The sequence below is a fragment of the Chiroxiphia lanceolata genome, chromosome 7, assembly GCF_009829145.1.
Source record: "Chiroxiphia lanceolata isolate bChiLan1 chromosome 7, bChiLan1.pri, whole genome shotgun sequence".
Taxonomy (NCBI): domain Eukaryota; kingdom Metazoa; phylum Chordata; class Aves; order Passeriformes; family Pipridae; genus Chiroxiphia; species Chiroxiphia lanceolata.
In genome coordinates, this window is record NC_045643.1 from 2,396,356 (window position 1) to 2,418,612 (window position 22,257).

Below are 22,257 nucleotides of genomic sequence, written 5' to 3' on the forward strand. Positions count from 1 at the left end.
TTTAGATGATGTGTTGCCATTCTTTCCTTGCCTTTGAAACAGTGATGTAATATTATAATGTAAATTTACCCCTGTCCCCCGAAAGAACTGTAGCTGAAGTCATTTAGGGATAGAAACCCCAAGATCCTGAAGAGATTTTGTTACTTTGCAGTAAAGTTGTTTGTGGGGTTCCAGTGTCCCTGCTTCATTAGGGTGCATTGGCATGTCAAATATAATTGCATTCAGGTGAGATTTCACTATATAATAAGTATATATTGTTTTAAAAAGGGTGCTTTATATCAAGAACACCACCAATGAAGTTATGTAAGGTGTTATGCAGCAATAGTAAGTCTTGCAAAAGTTTGCTCAAGGGTTAATCAACAGCATGATGTGAGATCTTTATAAAAAATTATTATCTATTCACTGTTCTTGTCTTAGAACCCATCGTGTTGCCTCTCGTCCTTCACAGATGTCATATATGTAATATTTCAGAGTTCTGAGAATTCCTGCAAATTCAGATTTTTCTTTTTCACGGTTTAAAAAAGCAAAATTAGGAATCATCCCTTTGTGGACTACAAGGAAGTTGAATATGAGTCAGCAGTGCCCTGGCAGCCAGGAAGGCAAACCATGTCCTGGGGGGCATCAGGCAAAGCATCGCCAGCCGGTCAAGGGAGGGGATTGTCCTGCTCTGCTCTGACCTGAGGCGGCCTCATCTGGAATATTGTGGCACTTTTAGGCACTGCAATATAAGATGTTAGGGTATTAAAGAGCATCCAAAGGAGGGCAACGAAGATGGTGATGGGCCTTGAGGGGAAGCTGTGTGAGGAGCAGCTGAGGGCACTTGGTGTGTTCAGCTGGAGAAGAGGAGACTGAGGGGAGACCTCACTGCAGTTACAATTTCCTCGTGAGGGGAAGAGGAGAGGCAGGCACTGAACTCTGCTCTGGGGGGACCAGTGACAGGACCTGAGGGAATGGCCTGAAGTTGTGTCAGGGGAGGTTTAGGTTGGATACTGGAAAGAGGTGGTTCCCCCAGAGGGTGGTTGGGCACTGACCAGGCTCCCCAGGGCAGTGGGCACAGCACCAAGTCTGACAGAGTTCAAGAAGCATTTGGATGACACTCTCAGGCACAGGGTGTGACTCTTGGGGCTGGTCCTGTGCAGGGCTGAGGGTTGGACTGGATGATCCTTGTGGGTCCCTTCCAAGTCAGCATATGCTGTGAGTCTGTAAACACAGGCATCTCTTGGTAACAGCTGAAGTGGTTTCAAACCTGTAGTTTTTGTGAGTTAATAACAAGAACTAAGTGCAGAGTTTCCAGGATAAGTTTCAATACTGCATAAATGTATTTCCAAGTGTAAAATACTGCTGTATCTTGAAATAAAATGCTAACCCATTTTGGCTTTAAACCAAACATACTTTCTGAAACATAATTTTAGCGAAGTGTTAGGAATGTGTAAATTCCTCATTAGTCAGCCAGTATGCAAAACACCACTCTAAAATGACTTTTCTGATTCTTTTAATGGGCACAGTTTTGGTGAGGGAATAGCCCAGTTTGGGTATGAATCAAGAGTGTCTGCTAGCAGTCCAATCATGCTGAATTATAGTTAAAGTACTATTTTAAATAATAAGTACTTTGTGGATATAATTATATGACTACTATTCCTCTCCTTTTTTTTAATAAACATCACTGTTATGAAAATATTCTAATCTAATAACCATAAATTTTCCATTTTAAAGTTCCCAAAATATATTGAAATTATAAGTTGTCAACTGTGAAAACTAATAGCAGTAAGGGACTTTTCCCCCAGATTAACTCAGTTTTGGGTGTTCTGATTACAATGTGAACTTTTATCTTCATCTAACTGAACAAGGAGTAAGACAGAAAGAAGGGGAATTTAGGGTCACTTCCAAAGAACTCAGAGTGATGAAACTTTGAGAAGCAAATATTTTCTTAAACAATATTTGATGTGTTTGGGGATTTTGGGCTGAGATTCTATCCCAGACAGTCTTGTCAAAAGCAGGGCTCATTGCACTGAGGTTATACATGCTCAGTGTTTAACTGGTACTAAACTAATCCGAGATGACAGACCATTTCCATGCTCTTTCAGAACAGGCCATGCTATTTAGGCAATTAATAAATATTACTTGTCTATAATTTGCTCATAAATGATAAGCAAGGTTGTGTGCGATGCTTTTGCTGATGTCTGGTAAACAGAGACGTGTCCTTCCAATATGAGATGACAAATACAAAGTGAGGAAGACACTCATTCCATTTCAGCTGTGAGAGTGTTCCCCATGTTTCATGTGTGTGGGCGTTCAAGGGGACCCAGTAGGGGTTTTTTTTAATTTTTGTTTTCTTTTTTAGTAAGCAGACTTTCTTGTAAAAGCCTGATGACTGAATTATTGCCATTTGTATCCTCATGCTTATTCTGCTTGGGTTTCTTACTGAGCAGCGAGGCTTGGATGGAAATTCACTTGAAAATAGCCTTCAGTGTGATAAATATTTGTATTTAGACAGAACCCGGGGAAATCCTTCTGGCCTCTGACAGAGCCCCGAAGGGGAGCTGGCAACTGTGGAGCAAATTAAAGTGTGCAAATCTTCAGCCTTGCTGCAGATCCAGCAAATATGTGCAGTGTAACACAGCAAATACGGGAAGGCTTTTAGTTACGGAGGTGTGTAAATGTTTACAAGTATGATTAACTGCAGAGCACAAAATCCATTTGCAGCATCAAAGACAAAACTAAAATTACTTTTTCCCGCCCCCCTCCAGGATTATGCTGAAAAGAAAAACACGATAGCAAAAGCTCTGGAAGATCTTAAAGCCAACTTCTACTGTGAACTCTGTGACAAGCAGTACTATAAACACCAGGAGTTTGACAATCACATTAACTCTTATGATCATGCTCACAAACAGGTAAGAGGAATCTGCTCGCTACTTCAACTTAGTTTCATGTAGAATAATGAAATAAGATGTTCTGCAGGCAAACACAATTGTGTTGTCCCCAGTTTCAGGTTCTGGGAAGCAAAATAAACCATTTCCTTAGAAACAAATCTTATCGTGGAGATTCTACAGTCAAAGATTCTGAGATGGGAAGGAAGAGAAATTTGAATAGTTTAACTGTGAAGAGGAATAGGGAATGATGAATAGTATGATGAAAAGTGTAAATCTATAATTTCCTTATCAGTTTAATTTTGCACATAAATACTGAGGTATAAACTAAGACATGACTTACTGGGAAATGTTTGTTGCAACAGATGTACACAAGAAACTTGACATAGTCTTTGGTAAACTTTCCTGTAGTGCAGATGCAGTTCTGAAATAGGCTATGATTTACTTAAATTTGTGCAGATACAGTTCTGAAATGAGCTAGGATTTTACTTAAATGCATTGCATAAAAAAACCAACTCAAAAACCAGCTGTGGTAACGAAAAGATTCTGGCTAAGATCACAATAAGATATGTGTTAGCTTTGAAACATTGGAATTTACATTTTTACCACCTCATTTTATCACTGCACTTCCAAGTTGTGTACCCTGCTTTGGTAAGATAAAAGCAGTGCTTCCACATAGTGAGAAAGGCAATGCATCCCAGGGCAACATCCTGGTCTGTAGAGGGGTCAGATCTATGAAATTCAGAGGGAAAGACAATGCATCTTGACTCCACTGAAGAGATATGTAATGATAATGTAAAGATATGTAATAGCTGTACAGGAAATTTCTACTTAGGCCACTTAGCTGGTAATTATTCTGTATCCTTTTTTTTTTTTTTCCAATCTGGTGAAATCATATGGTTGTGTATCTGGATTGATTGCTTTCCATTCTAATTGAATCTCCCTTTGTCTTGTAATTCTGCTCAGGGTGAATGTAGACGAGTTGCTATGCATGTTTTATATCTGTATTATAAAAGATAATTTGCTTTTCTTTCTGTCAGCCCATCTTCCTGAAACACTTCCCTCCCTCTCTCACTGGTGTTTTTATTTAGCCCATAATTTACACTGTCAGCATGAGTGTTAGATTTAGGTTTGAGAACCATGGAGATGTGGACCCCAGCAGCAATAGCAATCCATGAGAAGCGGGAGGGAAAGATATATATGTTAGATAAGAAATTAGCAGGTAGCTTCATTGCATCCTCCAGCTGCTTATTACGAGTTTTAGTTAAAATAGAGCTGGAACTGGTTCTTCAGGTGTTATGTTCACACAGCAGCAGGTCCTTGATGGATGGCAGGAAAAAAAGAAGCGATGGGCAGAGTCTTCCCCACTTGACCTCACTTAGGATTTTTATTTATTAATTTATAAGTGCTCTGAAGCGCTTGGAAATAATGAGAACCTGAGGGCTGCAGTCCTCATCCCTCCATTCAGGAGGGATGAAAAATTGATTTTGAAACAGAGGTCAGGTGTGAGACTGAACAAGGGCTTGCTTGCGGTGTTTCACGGGGTAATTCTTGTTTTCTGGTGGCTGCAGACAGGAGATGGTGGGCCCTGCACCAGCACCTGACAGAGCACAGCAGATCCTGCCCCTCTGTTTTTCGTGTGAGGGGTCTGTGTGTGTTTGCAGGTGGCTTTGTGGATGTGTTTGGGGAAGCACAGGAAGCCATCCTCTTCCTCTGTAAGGCCTTCACAACTTTAATCTCCTTGGGAGGGAATCAGAGAAAAGTTTTTGATTTTCCAGTAGAAAAAATTGTGTGGGTGCTTCTCCGTCACATTACCGGCAAATAAGACTATTGATTCCTGAGATTAAAATGTTAAATCGAGTTTAACTCTCCTTCAGTATTTTTTTGTGGTGGCTTCTACTGGTGTTATGAAGGAAACAGATTCCTCTTCCTGTATTTTGGGTGTAAAAGCTGGTAGGCAGCATATGCTGCAGCACAGGCTTGCTCTGATCTGCTCTGCTTTCAAGGAACTTTGTACTAAGTGCTTTTTTTTGAGTAACCTAATTTAATAAGCTCGATGGAGCCATTTGCAGGTGCTGCTGTTGAATGCTCTGATTTTGTCTTGAGACTTCCTACCTCAAAAGTTTTCCAGCAGTTCAGTAGGGGTGAGAGGAACTAATAATACATCTTTGGATTTTGCTTCGTGTTTTTTCTCTTTTTCCCCTCAGTGAAACCTTTATATAATGATGGATGGGGAAGTACTTGCTAGAAAAAGTTTCCCACAATTGAAGGACAGTTGTAAGCATGTGCAGCCAGTTTGGTTTCAGTGATCCCAGTACCTGAGAGTGGTTCCTATATGATCACATGGATGAAAGCTCTGCCTAAACCCGAGTTCATCCCAGCTTTTCTGAAAAGCCACATTTGATCCTAATTGTGCTCTCTGTTGTCACACCATCTAAGCCATGGGAGAGTTTATCAGAGAAAACATTCCTAACAGCTCCTGTACCTCAATTCTATTGTAGGAGATTATCTTTTTCTTTCCATAGATTCAAAAGCACAGAAAATTCACAGGATTTAAACCAGAAGATTTTTAATTTTTCCTCCTTTGGATGGGGGGGGCCTTGTGCTGTCAGGTGTTGGTTGTGTTTCGATTTGTTGTGTCTTACAGCTCTGAACACCCACTCTGAGACAGTGTGAGGTCCTTCTGAGCAGAAGGATCAGAAAGGAAGCATAGGAGTAGGGGAAAACTAATATTATTTCCTAGGATCTGAAGGAGTTCACTGTCTCAAGAGCTTCACTGCCTCTGTTAGTGTGTTCTTGTTGTCAGCTTTGACAATATGGTTTGGAGAGCAATAGCTGGAGCCTTTATGAAGTACTCCTGGAAAAGCAACTTGCAAGCAGCCAGAGGTAATAGGCAGAAATGAACTCCCTGCTTTGCTTTGAAAGCCTAGACAAAGAAAAAAAATGAAACCAAAATAAAATGCAGGTGTACTATAAAACAAAAATGTCCTCGACATGAGCTCAATACAGGGAGAAATGTAACAAAGGCAGAATTGCTGTTATTTAATATAGTAATGAGAGAATTTGTGGAGGTCAATAAACTAACATGATCCCACAGAGGTGAGAAGCTGGAATAGTTTATTTGGACTCACAAGTTCATATAGAAAGGGTTTAGGACCTACATATTCAACAGGGGGTTTGCATATTCATTCTGTTACAATTGGGGATTTTCCAGGGACGAGGTAAAGGTGAAATCCTAAATTACAAACCTTTGGGTCTTAGCACTTACATCATAGGGGAAAACCCACTTTATCTGGGGGGATTTTACAGGGGGGAACAGGTATTGGGTTTTATGCAGAGGTCTGATGAGATCAGGATGAGGATTCTCTGGCTGGGGCAGGACATGTGATAACATCATGCAAGGAGTCTCTTCCATTCTGCTGGAGAAGGCAGGAAATATCCACAGTGATGGGGTCACTGAAAAGGGTTTTCCCACGACTTTCATAGTTCATGGGTTTTTGCAGAGACTGCTCAAATCCCTCTCTGCAGATATTACATTTTTGAATCCTACAAGAATTACTATGTGATGATGATGATGGTCTAAAATCCCGGGACGCAGATTTTAAGACCCGTGCCAGGACTTTAAAAACATCTCTATGATTTTATTCAGCATTTCTGGAAATGCACGAGGAGCTCTCTGAACTGCTTTATTCATGCAGGGTGGAAAAAAAAAATCCTCGAAATAGTGTGGGTTTGATAAATGTGGCTGAGCATTAAATCTGAGGCTCTGAATGACCTTAGAGCCGCTCGGAGCGGGTGAGTTGTGCTCGTCTGCTTGGTGAAGAAGGCTGGGTCCCACAACTCAGTCCCCTGCATCAGTCATTCCTCAAGAGACTTCTGCCAATACAGGAATAAAGAGGTATTATTTCTGTTTATGAAAGTCTTCCTCTTCATCCCAGAACTTCTGATTAATCACCTAATATCACGGCAGCACACTCGAGCTTGGTGCTGTTTCGTCTCCCAGGAGGACTTTTCCAAATATCAAGCAACAATAACAGTGAAAGCTGTGATGAAAAATAAATAGCCCTAATGTATTTGCATCTACATATGAAAATACAATCAATTAAGTAAATTATAAGTAGGAAATTTTCCCCACAGAATCAGAGGTCATTTCTCAAACTGTTTCTCCCTGGATGAAAATTATCTCTGTGCTCTAGAAATGTATTTAAAATTGTATGGAGGTAATAACGGACAAATTATGCAGAAAGACTAAATGAGTACTTGTCCCCTTTTCCCTATTCCAGACACTGATTTCTTCTGTGTTTTTCTCCTCTTCTTACATGTTTTTCTTTGCAAATTTTTTGAGATCAATGCCTAATAAGCTAGAGAATATTGATCTGTAGTCAGTCAGAAGTCCAAACTTAACTCATCTTTATGTATTTGAATAAATGTTTCGTGCCATATGGGTGGAGAACAAGAAATTTGGAAGTGGAAGGGTGTGGTTAGGCATAACAATAATATAAAAGCCTCATCATTTTACTAAAGCTGTACCTCCTACCAGGTACAAAGTGAATGAGGAGCGGTGTAGCACATTTGGAATGCCAGTATTCCCAGCAAACATAATTGGATGTAAGCAGTTGATTGAGCCTGCAATTTAAAAACAAAGCAACGAATCTTTGTAGTCATCATTACAGCTCTTTTAAAAAAACCTCTCATTGTAGAGTTATTTCCTCTGAAAAAGAAAAACACCCACATCTTCTCCTTGGTTGGCGCTTGCAGAGCGAGCACTGCAGTGCATCTGCAGCTTCTGGCATAGCCCAAGAGTTTGTATCTGTTTGAAGGGAAATAGCACATGTACTGGGAGAATCCTGAAGTGAAAGAAGTTAACTGCTTGCTGGGAGCCAACAGGATTTTATGCTGTATTTTTCAGGCCTGCTTTTTGCAGGTTGGGTTTCCCCTGGAGCTACTGGAATCAGACTGAGCCAGAGGCAACACGTTGTATGCAATCTTTGAAACGTAGAAATAATGATTCTCAAAAATAGTGCTGTCTTCTAGAGCAGTGTGTCTAGAGCTTTGGTGAAGTACAGGATAAAAACTGAAGAGTTTCAGAATTTTCTGGAGATTTGCTCCCTAAGCAAAACAAACCTGACAAACAAAACAAACGTCCCCCCTCAGATATTGGGGACGTTCTCTAATAAGAGATTTCATAAGATAAGAATATTAAAACTTCTGTTTCTCCAGTTTTAAAAAAAAGTTTTTAAGCTCCACTAGAAAAGCTGGAGTTGTTACCTGATAGGGTGATGGTAAAGGGGATCACCAGGAGAGATGCAGAGCAGGACAGTGCTTGTTTCATGACATGTCTGGTTTTGCTGCACACACATCCATGAGAGGCAGAGGGTGAGGGCAGCTGCTCTTGGCTGGGTCCTGTCCCCTTCCAGCAGTTGGCAGCCCCAGCACAGCTCGAAGCAGCCTGCAATGGCATTTTGCTGGTCCTTGCTGCACGCTGAGCCCAGCCACGAGGGATGTTTGAGATGACAAATAAGACAAGAAGGCCACGGTGAAAATTTATGGCCGTGACAATCCCTGAGAGTGATAAATCACTCCTTTAAGCACCGACTCTGATGGTCTTGGATCAGGAAAGTGGCAGTTTGGATGCCTCGGTGCCAAGCCCACGGTGCCTTGCATGACTGAGGGGTGGCTGTATTTCTGCAGGGAGAGCGAGGAAGGGCAGCAGGATGCAGGTGCAATGCCAGCTGCTTCATCCCTCCTAGGGAGAGTGTGAGCCCGGCCTGTGCCATTGGATGGAGCTTCTGGGACACAGGGATGCACTTGCAGTGTCATTTTTTTGCCATTCCTTGTCAATGAAAATGATTCTTCACAATGCATTTCAGCGTTTCTCTTTTACTTTGTATTTTTCTCTTCTTTTTTAATCATTCCAGCAGCTGAATTTTCTGGAATGAAGTAATTTTGTATTCCTTGTCTTACTTTAGCTCGTGTCTCCTGTTAGAAGAGAGCCACATCTTGGTGTGTCCTCATGGGCAGGCAGTCTGAACTTGCTGAGTGTTAAGTGAGCACAGATGAGGATTTAAACATTTTTGTTTGAATCGATCTTATGTGGCCCTTTCTTACTGTTTTTATTGCTTTCCCAGAATGTATCTTGGCATGTCTTCCTATATTTCTTTTTTTCCTCTCAGAAAATATACTCATCTTTGTAGCCTTTTTAAATATTAAGGGAACACAAGCGAAGGTTCAGCTGTTCATTCATGTTCATATGTGTATTTGTAATGCACATACAACCACAAAATGACCCCCTCCTCTCCCAAATACAGGCTGCTCTGTCACTGTATTTCAGGTTAGGTTTGGGGTTTTTTACCCATGAAGATTGTGTTATTTAATGGTCTTTTGTGGTTGGACTGGGGTTTCTTTGTTGGGGATTTTATTAGCGAAAAGCTTCCCTTTAAGTTTTAAGCACTTGTAGTGGCAGTAATGCTAATAAGGGTCACCACCAGGTCTATTAATTCTAGCTCAGCACTGCTGGGAGCGTTGGAGCAGAGTCTTGCAATAGACTTGATGCTTCCTCTCTCAGCTCCTTTAAATAAAAAACCAACAGAACAAATCCCTGTTCTGTTCCTCTGAAGAGAAAGGCAGAATTGCCAACATGACAGGAGCACACTGGGAAGGAGGGAGACAGGCTGAGGAGCTCCAATCCTTTGGGATGTAAGGATATGTCCAGAGCAAATGTCAGCAAGACAGTTCAAGGGGGAGCCTTGTTTTGGGATGGTAGGTTGCCAAGAGGAGGGTCACCCCTGCCACCACGTGTGGGTGGTTTGGAGTCAGGTTTGGTGTGACCCTGAAGTGCAGGGAGAAAATTAGCAGGAACTGGAAGGCTTCAGGAAAAGAGGAAATACAGTCCCATTGTGTTAGGGCACAAAGCCACTTGGAAAGAGTTTTCCTGGTCTGCAGTGGAAGGCTGCCAGTGGTACTCTTTATTCTGCTTTACAGAATGTATTTTAAAATTAAACAGATAAGTTTTGTTCTTTATGAATTTTTCAGCCTGTGTAGGGAGAAACTTCACGCTGTTTCCTGGCTGAAAGAAAAAAAATTTATTTGTTTCCCTTCCAGTTTTTTATTTTGCCTATGAATTTTAATCCCAGAAATTGTCTTCTTGATGGGTATCAGCGTAACAGAGTATTTAGGCACTTTTTAGCTCTAAACTTGTACTGACAGGTTAGATGGGGATATTTCTGTGTAAAATATTAATCCTGTGAAATCCAATTTTGTTCCCAACAAACATTCTGTTTCCTCATTACCAAAGAAAAGACATATCACTATGTTCCTGCCTTAGTAATTAATAACAGAAAAGATAATGCGTAACTTTTTCTGTTTTCCGTGTTTGGGAAATTTGATTCTGTAATAATGTTTCATTAATTAATAGACTGGTTTTTTTCTGAAAAAGTGGTTTCAGAGCAAACACAGTTACAGTAGAGGAGTATATACCCTTTCTGTCCCACTAATAGCCTGCAAACAGAGCATTAGCCCCATGCACTTGCACCACCAATTCCACGAGGAACCCCTCCCTTAATGCAGGAGAAGCCTTACCCAGCTGAAACCCTTCCTCAGTTTAGAAACTTAGTGTTTATCTTCAGTTCTTTATTTTCTTTCTGGTTTTGAATTATTGCAGCCTTCCTATTTCTGTCCTTTTCAGTATCCAGATGCTGAACCTGATAAGTGGCTAATGTTAAATTTCCATCCAAAAAAAGAAATCACAGATTTTTTCAACCACACATTGCTTATTTATTACTATTTTAAAAATCTAGATTGAGCACATTACTAAAGTGAGGGGAAAAAAAATTACAGGACCAACACAAAGAGGGAGGGAGGGAGGACTAAGGGACAGGAGGAACCACAGTTTGTTCCATACATCCTGCATGTTTTTCTCCCTGACGTGCATTTCTACTGCTCTGTGGCTCACTCTTTTATTTAAAACTCTACTCCTGTATTTCAGTTCAAATTTGTCTTTTTAAATCAGTTCATGAAACTTTCTACACCAAAGTTAGCTGAACTTGAGGCTAATTTTAAATTTGCTTTACCATGTCAGCATCTATCGGGTTTTTGCTGTTTGGCCAACACTGTTGCAAAAGAAAATATTTTTTTTCCATTCAGCCCTATGATAAGAATGGACACAATAATTAGGACTTGAAGATAGGAAAAAATATAGCAGTTTTTAGTTCATAATTCCTGAGGCATTGTGCATATTGTAATGCATCTTTTGACATACAGTGTTTTGAGGGGAGCAGTGTTTAAAAACTTGTGTAATACAAGCTTGGAGATCAGATGGTGGTTTACCCATCACTGGCTTTGTTGTATTAGGCTATAGATTAGCTAAGCAATTACCTGCAAGAAAAATATTACTTCTTATTTTCAGTCATGCTTCAAACAGAGTCAGTCTCCCAAAGTTAATTTAAGCATCATTATCGCTGCAAAGTTCAAACCAATCAACAGAATACCTTTTCTGCAGTTTTCAGGAATTCCAAATGCAGTTCCATTGCTGTCCTGAAAGCAATCAAGCAGATTATAGATTACCTGGAAGTGATGGATAACATGAGAAGCATTTTGTTACTCCATGGTTTTGAGCTGTCACAGAGAAAGTGAAGGAAAAACTAATACATTGCTTGTAATATATTAAGTTCTGACCTCTCAAGGTGAATAATTTCTTACAACGTGATTTAATTTCCTGAAACAATTAAGTGCTGCATGTGAGTGGTTAGTACTCCATGGCTGGTCCTGCAAAAGCCACCTCGTAGTTTCCTACTTGCTACCAAAAAAAAGTTTCAGGATATTTTTTTTTCCCCCCTGGGAGCTCTGCTGGAATTCTACTTCATGCCCTGCAGTTTGTGCACGCTGGTTTACATGTGAGAGTTCATTCTTCATTGGGAAGAACTGCACAACCTTTTCGGTACAAACCCCGCTAAGTCTTGGGGTAATTATTGCAAAATCAATGCTCCATTCAACTCAGGAAAAGCTTGTTCTTTTTTTAGTGGGAGCTCTGACCTGTTGATGAAACGTAGCCTTGCAATCAGCACTGCCTTTTGTGAGGAGATGTGACAAGACAAACAAACTTCATGGAAGTGAGAGTGGGTTTCCCACAAGTGGCGACCCTGGCTCATTCTGTGCTCTGTGGGCAACAGGATACTGGGACCTCTCTGGAGCCAGAGGTGAACTTCTCACAGTCCATATCAGGAAAGGCTGGATGCCTTGTGTGGGAAATATCCCTCTTTTGAATTTAGAAAGACAGCATGAACTCAGGGAACAAAGAAGCAAGAAAGAGTTTATTCAGTGCGCCGGGTCTTTCTCTCACTGAGTTTCCAGGGAAAAAGACCCCTTGGGCTTACATCTTATACATTTTATAGTTTCACAAAATCTCACCCTTTTTCAGATAAGTTCAATATATTCATTTTTGCCTAAAAAGGTGTCTTTTCTCTGAAAAAGGGACTTTCCCTTTATCCCAACTGGCTGCAAGGCATCCCCTGTCAAAGATAATGGATCTTCCTTTGTTCTTAGCCCAAAGAGAAAAAGGAACCCCTGTGTACAAAATGGCCCCAAAAGATTTTAATTTTTAGGAACTTTCACGTTTCCCTTGTCTGACCAAAAATGACCCTGATACTCAAGTTCAGTTTTTGGAACTTGGATATCACAACTTCGTGATACACCTGTATATATAAAAACCGTATTTTTATTTTTCATACCTTGGGCAGACACTAGTGCTGGGATTTCTTTAGGCAGAAACAATAATTGCTCTTGTTCTGGATACTTTAATTGCAGCTTACACAAAAATGTCTTCAAGTTCCTAAACCACTCCAAGAGTGTTCAGTGGAGGCAAAAATGTCAACGTGGGGTTTTCTTCTCCTTTTCCACATGCAGTCAATGCAGTCTTGGCTGCAGAGCCTCTGCTGGTTGGCTCTTGTTTCAGTTTGGTTTTTTAATTAGTGCTACAACTACAGCTGTACAATGAAGGGTATAAGTGGCTCCCAAATTTAAGCTTTCCCCACCCTAACAGTGCAAAGGACTGTGATAAGAAAGACATAAATGAGGGCTCTGTGAGCATTTGAAAGGACAGATGAGGCGAGCAGGAATGGGTCAGTTTGACCTCTGTTGGCAGACAGGCAGTAGCCCTCGTTTGAGAACTTCAAGAGTCAGTGAAAAGGAAAGGTAGAAATGTGCCCCTGCCTTCAGTCCTGTTTGTATTTTGGATATGCTGAGCCTTTTCCTGCATCTAAAGGACACCAAACGCTGTTACTCCAGTCATACCTCCTAGTCCCTCACTGTGCTTTCACCGTGCTTGTTCATGACATCCTTGTGACAAACCTGAAGGATTCTGTAAAGGACCTTCCAGTTTCTTCCAAAGTCTCCATGTGTGGCAGAAGAGTAGAGGTTCAGCATCATATGGCTGAAAGTGTTGATGTCTTTTGACTGAATGATTGTTTTTTATTTCTTTAAGACATTCAACCTGCAGCAGACAATATAAATACAAGCGCTTGAATTGTCTCTTCCAACAGCATGTTGTATCTTTTCTTAAATTAGACCCAGCAAGAGATTTATGCTATACTGTAATGTAAATTATAAATTATATGAATTCAAGTTCATTCATGATTAACGTGACTAATGGCTGGCATCTCTGATAGGACTTACTGCTGTTGTCTTGGTGTGCAGTCTTGGTATACATAATGATAACAAGAGAAGACAAAAGTAAGCCCTGCACCTGGACCCCACCTTCCCTTTTCTAGCATTCAACAAAATTAAGAAAAAAACCCCCCACCACCTTTTTTAATGCTGATTTTTTAAAATTTATTTTAAGCTACTTTCTTTTTTTTTTTGTATTTTTTTAATAGCTGTTAAGTGCTTGCTTGTGCTGGCATCTGTATGGCACATCTGCTGCAGGATCTCATAGTGTTACATGATTTATAACTACAGAGAGACATATCTGCTTACAAGTTGCTTGTAGTGAGAGCAAGAAAAAAAGAAAGAGACTCCCAGCAGTAGTGTGGAAGAGAAGGGTTCTGACAGTACCAGAAGTTAGGGATCATTATTGAAGACTCCCTGAAGGATCAGATCTCCTTCTCACCTCTCTGCATCTTCCTCCCTCACTGTTATTGTTGAGCCTCTCCTGGCAGTCAGAGAAGCAACTGAGTGCTACAGAGGCACACAGGTTACATCCAGCATTGCAAGAGCAGGGCCCTTGTTCAGGGATACTTAATGTTATCAGTAGTATTTATCTCATGGACAAAAGGTGTGGTATGAGACATTCCTGCCACTGGGTATGATAAAAAAATGGAAGGTTATATTGCTGTGAAAAGGAACACACAAATAGGACAAACTAGAGAAATCAAATAAGCAAACGAAGCATTAAAATGATGCTTATCAAACTCACCCTTAGTTGTTTTCGTTCTCTTTTGCTAAGCAAGCATTAAGCTTAACAGGAATGGTTCTTTCTTCTGTTTTGTGAGAGAGAGGCTGCTGCCACCTCTCCTCCTCTCATCCTGCTTTGCAGTCCCACTTCTCTGCCCCAGCAGGAGACTTTTCTTCTGTGCCATCTCAAGACTCATTTCTCGCTTAATGAACCCTTTGTTTTTCCTTCGTTTGGATGCGAGTACAAGGCACGCTGCTGATGTGGTTTGCTTCATTTTCTTCCCTCGTTTCTACCCATGGTTACAAGATTTGCATTTCCACTTAGTACGCTTTTCTTGGCATCAACCTGCTATATAGCATTGGTTAAAAATTATGGATTGTAAAATGAGAAATATATAAAAAAATATCATCTAAGATAAATAACTGTAGTTTGCCTGTGAGTGTTATATGAGTCTTAACCTATCTGACATCTGCTTTGCCTACAGAGGCTGTAACCTTGTCATGGAGCACTTGATATTTGCTTGGCACAGTTGAAGCTCTAGTCTGAGTTACTCCTTCATGGCCAACACTGCCAGCATCTTCAAGTGGCCAGACTCAGTATACCTGAGTTCAGCTCAGAAGGTTTCTGAAGGACAGGTGAAATCGCTGGGGGATTAAGAACTAAAAAAAGTACTCTACAGGGAATATTTACAAGGAGATTTTTGTGTTCAGATGCTTAGAAGTAGGTCAAGCCAGAAGCAGATGTCCAGACACCCCATGCCAAAATTGCTGCAAGGCGTGTGCTGTAACCAAGCCTATTTTAGGATCCTTTTTCTTTTTTCCTAAACTCAAAAAAAAACCCAAAACAAAACAAAAAAATCAGAGCGAGGAGGAGTGACTGACTGTCCAAGCAAACTCTCATTAAATCTGAGCAATAGGACTTGCAATGGTGGGAGCTGGGCAACCTTGAAATGGTAGGTGTTGCATAACCTCAGTTATGATGATGAGGTGGGGGGTTACTTTACTTAAATGATGGTAGATAATATCTCAGGTGATAGCCAGTCTTTTGCAAATGTCTCTGCGGGTGGCGGATTTTCTTTTCAAGTGCTATTTGGGTATTTTGCTTTGGCTCTGCACACCTGCCTGGCTGTGAACAAAGGGAAGCTGGAGTAGCTAATGACTCATCTCTCTGCCTCCGTTAACAGGAAGATCAACGAGGCAAAAATAGTGTTGTATCATTTTCCTTAAGCAATAATGAGAAGAAAAGATTGTGTATTCATAAAGTGCTGGCTTCAGAAGCTTCTTATTGTGTCAGCATAGGAAAAGTGTAAAATTCCAGGTTTATGTTCCTGTTTGGGTACAGCTTCACTGGCTGCTCAGCGTATTTTGGGGATCCACCACTGCAAAGGGGCTTCTGTGCCTTCCTGTATGGGTATGCACAGAGAGGATGGGCTCCTTTGCAAATACCTCAAGTTGCTGCCTGATGTGGAGATATTTGATCTCCAATTTATTGTTGAGAAGGCAACTGAGAGTAACAGGGTTCAAGTAGTGCACCTGTCTTTCCTTGGTCTGCTGCAGAGGGTAGTTATTCTGCAGGTCAAGCAAACCCAGTTCCTGTTCTGATTTTTTTTTTTTTCAAGTAGAAGTAAAGGACAGCAGAAGCAATTTCTGAGCTTGGTGTGAGCCTCACACAAGGAAGTTAATGGCTCTGCTTGCTGTGCAAGGTCTGAATTTGATGGGGGGTCAGAGTGAGGGAAACAAGGGCAGCCAGTGAGGTCAGAGAGGGAGCAATCCCTGCCTGTCCTAATTTTTATGGAGGGGAGAGCTTGTCTGCCTGCAGGAAGGAGCTGTAGGGTGTGGGAGGCTGTTTGGCTCTACAGCAACAGCTTCCCTGAACAGGTGCCTGTCACTCCATGGGCAGGGAACGTGTGTGGCTGGAGGATGTAAGGGAGTGGTGTGGTGTGTCCTCCTGAGTGCTTCACTTCACGCTCTCATTCATAGGTGTGCGGTTCTGAAAGTAAAATAAACAGGTAAATAAACCCCACAGAGCTCATAACAGAAGTCTAAAATATTAGTCGCTTCTGGGAGCACAGATGATTTCTGTGGGGTAAACTGCCTGGTGTACTGCTAAGGGAAATATTTTCTTGTACCTTTGCAACTGCTGTCATTGACAATAAAATTGCTTGAAATATAAAATAATGTTGGTGTGTTGCCTACAATGACAGAAACTGTAAGAGGTTTTGACCTGTAGTATGCTTTAATGGGTGCTCTACAGAGGAACTGACACTTCCATTTATTAATTTGTAATTGTCCAAAATAAATCCTTCTTTTTCCCCTCCTGGTAGATTGAAGCCTAGGATATGTTAATTGTGCTGGCTCTTCTCCAGGCCTGACACCTTGACAGCTCTTGTCAGCTTTTAAAAGTTATTCCCTTATGAAAACTGAAATAGTTATTCTCCCATCATGGCCTTGCCACTCATCTCTTCTGTGTTTTTTAATTCTGACATCAAAGTTTACGCTTAGCTTTGACCCCCTGACAGGAGAACATTCTCTAATGACTAGCAGTAGGTCAGCACTCGCTGTTTTGGAGGAACACAAAAAAAAAAGTTAAATCCAGCATTTTGGTTAGCAAGTGTACGCCTGGGACTCTTGCTTTACTAAGGCTCACTTATTTGCTCTTCATTAAAGAAATGAGATTGTACAGTAAACTGATTTACTAGCTGTACCACCCAGTGCTCTCATCTCATCAAATCTCACACTGTGCAGGACTGGAGCATCTCATAATTTCTAAAAAAAGACCTCTAATTAACATTTATGTGCTACAGAACATGATGGTGCTTCGACGGGTGGCAGTTTTTCCTTCGAGTCGGCGTTGGAGCAATATAATTGTGTTGCTGGTGTTGCTGCCTTAGAGATATAAAACCAAGACCTTGACCACCACGATAATTGAAGTTCCCAGGCTGCTTTCTTAGGAGCAAGGGTAGTAGCTGCAGTTGTGCACTGGCCAAAATCCAGGCAGATATTTAGATTCTGTTACATTAATCCCCCCTGCAGCTTCAGCTGATAGCAGTGGCTTCTCCTCCTCCCATCCTCGCCCTTCGGTGTGATTGATGTGCACTGCCACACATCTGCCACTGTCTAAGCCAAGAGAGGTTGTGTCCCACTGCTGAGCAATGTGGTGCAGGTGTACTCCTCAACCCCAGCACCTGGAAGAGCCATTGTAACGCTGTAGAATTGATGATTATCAGAATTGTAGGTTTTGAGTAAGAAAAAATACTACTCCCTGTGCTTGAGCACTTGAACCACCAGAAATCACTGGTTTCTGCATTTTAAGTTATCTGTCAGCAGATGAACAGCACTAATCAGATCACGTGGAAGAGAACTCAGGTTAAAGGGGTTGCTTTTGCTTCCACTTGCTCAAAGTGTGGTAGCAGAATATTCTTTGTGAGAGCCTGATGTGTTGTGGTGTAGGCTTTTTGTTGTGGTGTAGGCTTGTGTTGGTTTTTTTTCTCATGACTACTCTGACATGCTCTAGAATCTAAGTTTTTCTCCCTCTGGCCTGGAAGATGGTGGAGTTATGATAATATGGTAACTGGGAGAGGCCGATAAATTGTTCCTCTTCAAGACCTTGACTGTGAAGGAAAATAACCTCTGTTAAGATGGTGTCATTAATGGTTTCACTGTGTTCAGGATCTTCAAAAGTGAAAGGCAAAACTATGAAAATTGGTAGTAATCAGGGCTTCACTTACATATTCCAGTTGGACTGAGCCTGGAAAACCAATCTACCACCTTTGTCTCCCCACAGAGCCTAGACTGGGACTAGAAAAAATGGTTCTCACAAAATATGTTGGTCAGCCCTGGTTTTCCCATTACCTGTAGGATTAAGAGTGAGAAAATGAAAGACTTTTCCACCATAAACCCAATTCAGAGGACCAGAAACAGCTGAGGAACTGTACAAGAGGGGAGGGATCAGCCATTTCACATGGTGGGTGGGCATTACAAGTAACATTCCTGAGTCTTTCCTAAATCTTCTGCCCCGCTGGTCATTTATTTGCTGCTGGAGAATAGTTAGACTCTTGTATACTGTGTGACTGGCTGGAGAATTCCTCCAGGGTGGAAGAGGGAGAGGCGATGCTTTCCCTGGCTCTAAGCAGGAATGTGGACACAGATTGCAGATGTGCTGTGTACAGGACGCCAGCTGGTGTCTTGAGGGTCAGTAGGAATTTCAAACAGAATGATTTATTGTTAGTGATACTGCCCCAGGCAGAAGGGAGAGTTCACAGCATCAAAGTGATGTGTCCTCCTCGCAGGCACACGAGATTGGTTCCACAACATCTGTTAAAAGAAGAAAGCAAGTCAAAGCTCTGCTGATGTATCTGCTTGTAAGGGTGTGAAACTGTTACCTGTGATTGGAGCAGGCCCTTTATTACCTGTTGGCAAGTGCCAGATCTGGTTTCAGTGATGGGAGGTACTGGGGTCTTGCATTGCTTTAAATGTGCATGTGTTTGATGAATAGACCCACCTTGTGCTCGTGTCAGGTGCAGCTGTTCGTGTGTGGCATCTCAGGGTGGAATTTCTGCTGGGAAGCCAAGTGTCCAAATTTAGGTTTCCAAGGGACTTTGTTCTTACCCTTCATCTTTACCGATTGAATGAAAGCTTGAAGATTTAACATTGCAAAATACCAATATTTTAATAGAAGATGTATTTGAAATTATGCAGAATTACTTAAGCAGCCCTTATATTTTTTGTGGATATAAATGATGGTTTTCCTTCACAAAGGAATTTTTCACCCACTACCTGATTGCCCTTCTTAAATTTTAGAGAGAAAAGAAGTGCTGAAACCCTAGAGTAAGATACATATTCAAGGCATAGCCACATTCAGTTTATGGGGTGAAGTGCTACACATTAATAAGATTTGATGAGAATAGAAAGCAGTGTATAACTTATAACCAACTTATTAAAACTAAGTAGATATTACGTTAGTTCCATCTTCAGTGATCTTCTAGCAAGTTATTTCTTTTAATACAAGTTGTTCTAATCTGGGCAGTGGGATCAAGAAAGAGCTTTAGTTGTCTGATTCCTCAAAATTTGGGAAGCTCCTACCGAGTCCAGGTGCAGGTTTTGCTGCACAAACCAAGCTCTGGTGCTGCCTTTGCTGAACGGTGAAATGGGAAATGGTCCTAAAATAAGTCCCATGTTTGTCTGCCACTCCATCTGAAGAAATATTTTGAGTGATGAAGCTGACCTGTTCTCCTGCCTTATGCTGGGAACGATCCATGACTCTGCTGATCTCTGTGCCTCTGTTTGGACAGGACAACATGAAATGGGTTGTGTGGATTGCAGCCCATTCTAAGTAGTCTCAAATCAGATCAGATGTTGGTCCTGGGTGATGTTTTCTTGGAGCTGCTTCACACTGACTCGATTTTACAGGCAGAGTTTGAGGGACAGGCTATTTTGTTTTGCAACTGGGGCCATACAATAAATGTGAGTCAGAGCCAGAAATGGTGTATGGGTCTCCTGATTGTCTTTGAAGCCTATCTGTAACTGGAAGACATTTTAATATGCAGATATTTGTATTAGAGGTAAGACTCCAAGTTTTGTTCAGAAACTTTCTAAGCTTTGGAGCTTGACAAGTTTTCTAACCCTTTTTGAGTCTTTCTGTGACTATGCAGTTGCATCCTGCACAAGCAGACACAAAATGGTTTTGGGGGATGACAGTTTGATGAATGAATTTGGGACTTTCGTAAAGGACGAGTCACTTTGATGCCGTTAAGAGAGAGAATTCCAACAATAAATCCAAGATGTATGGAGAGAGAAAAGTGGTGTTCTTCTAACCTTCTAAAGTGGTGTTCTTCTAAGCATCACCTGTGGCAGTTTTGCAGAAAATGGGTGAGGATGTTGCAGGGAAAAACAAGTCCCTTATGAGGTTGGGGTTTTTTCCAATCCCAGTCCCGAGGGCACTGCAGCATACTAGTGAGGAATCTTGGAGCTGGAATGTGTGAACCTTAAGTCAGAAGTAAAATTTTGAGACCAGCCTACTTTAAGGGATGTCGTGAAGACTGAGAGCAGGTACCTGAAACATCTCTGTTTCCACGGGAGATAACTTGTGGAGAAAACAGCCAAATTTTTAGTAGGATAGAAGGAAGTGTCATCATTTGCCTCTTGATTTTTATAGCTGTCCATAGGAAAAGAAGTATATAAAGAAATTTGAACCCAAATTTGTGGAAAGGTTTTCCTCTGGTGTTATTTTTTTTTTCATTAAAAATGCCCACAAGATTTTGTAGAAAGAAAAAGATTTGTTTAGACAAAAATAAAAACCCAACTACTCTGATGAATCAGAGCCAGAAAAAAGACTGATCACTCACAGAGTTCTCCTGCCAAATTAAACACCAACAAAGATACCTGTTTCTGTTCAATAGTGTAAATCTTGTGCAAAAGTAGAGAATCTGGTCTGCAAATACTTATTAGTTGTGGAGTGCTATAGCAGTGCTTGTGTGGTGCTTGAGGTAAGGGGTCTGTTTGCAGGGCTGGCAATTCTGAGAATAAGATTCTTTGGGGTTTTTTCCTGGTCTTTGTAAGAAGAGCAGGCAAGGGTTTCATAGCTCTCATCACCAGTTCTTAGTTGCTGAGCACTTTTGTTTGTTTCTTTGAGTTTGCTGTGAAGACAGTAAAGCACTTCTTAAACTTTTGCAAACATACAGTTACCTTGACCTTGAGATGATAAAGCTTCTGCTCTTGTTTTCCATTTTCTGTGGCAGTGTTTTATCCAAAAATGCCTTCACATGGAGTGTAGACATTTTAAATCAGTCTTCTGCTGAGATACACAGAAGGTCCACCTACTTAATTGCCCCTGTTATTTATGTGCCGGATAGATAGCTTTTTATGGGCTGCTTTTTCTTCTTTTCATCAAAGCTTGAGCTTGTAGCAGTTCAGGTTTCAGAGTTCAGTGCTGTAGGTGGTGCTCTGGGCTGTCTTCCTTGTGCAATGCTCACCTCTATCAAACCTCTGTCATGAAAGTGGATGTAGTCCTATCCTTGCTGTTATTATCAGTAAGAAAAGGTAAAACAGGATAATGTCAGCGTTCCTTGGAAACTGCTTTCTACCTTTAAGAATGTGGACTGAGATTTGGGTACATTTCTGTTCCCTAATGAGCTTTACCTTATTAGTTAATTATTGTTTTTCTGAATTTCCTGGTGATTCTTAATCAGGGGCAAATCATCTCCTGGTAGGTTCATATCTGACTGAGGGAAAGGAACGTTGCCGTAAATTGCTTCTGGGTGATATTAAAACAGAAAGCTGGACCTGCTGTACCCACCATCAGCTCTGTTGTGGTGAGAGCAGGGTACCTGGTCAAACACCTTCTGCAGTGACATGGGAGAAGGAAACACTCCCCAAGTGCAGAGCCAAGGATTTGTTGTTGGTTTAGCTTGAACTAAAGTCCTAACAGCCCACTGAAAGAATTATTAATAGGCCAATTATAATGGCCTAATGGCACTTACAGTTCAGATTATCTAATTATAAGAGCTCATTCCTGATAACAATACAGATCTAATAAGCTTTCTGCTGTCTGATTATTTTCTGGTGTTACGATCCTCCTGAAGAAGAAAAGGAGGTGTCATTACAAGTCGTCAGCACCATGAGTTTTTCATGTGGAGGAGTATGATGTTGATATCCGTGGTTTCCTCCACCATTTTACCAGGCAGAAGGCGAAATTAGTGTCAATAGCGTCTTTTTCCTCACTCTGAGGTCCACTTGGGGACATTTTTATGTGTTTTTTATGTGTGAGCACATTTTATGTGCTCCATTTACTTTCTTTTCCTTCAGTGGTTCACAATATTGTAGTCAAATTTGCCATGTATGTTTTTCTCCAAGGAGTCTGCGTGTATAGCAACAAAGGTTGAATTAGGGATAACAAAGATTTTGTCTGTGCCACTTAGCTGTGGCTGTGAGATACATGTCAAAATTTGCAAAGGCTCGTTCTTGTCCCAGTTTTCATTGGTCAAATTTATGCTCTTTGAAGCAGCTT

At 41.1% G+C, this 22,257-nt stretch overlaps 1 protein-coding gene across 1 annotated transcript in view; it reads left to right on the forward strand.

The window, feature by feature from the left end:
• The window catches only part of ZNF804A (zinc finger protein 804A), a 148,209-nt gene that overhangs the window by 109,146 nt on the left and 16,806 nt on the right, over positions 1-22,257 (forward strand). Inside the window, exon 2 of the mRNA XM_032693845.1 lies at positions 2,748-2,891. Within this exon, the coding sequence (XP_032549736.1) occupies positions 2,748-2,891 (144 nt within the window). The remainder of the gene's footprint in view (positions 1-2,747; positions 2,892-22,257) is intronic.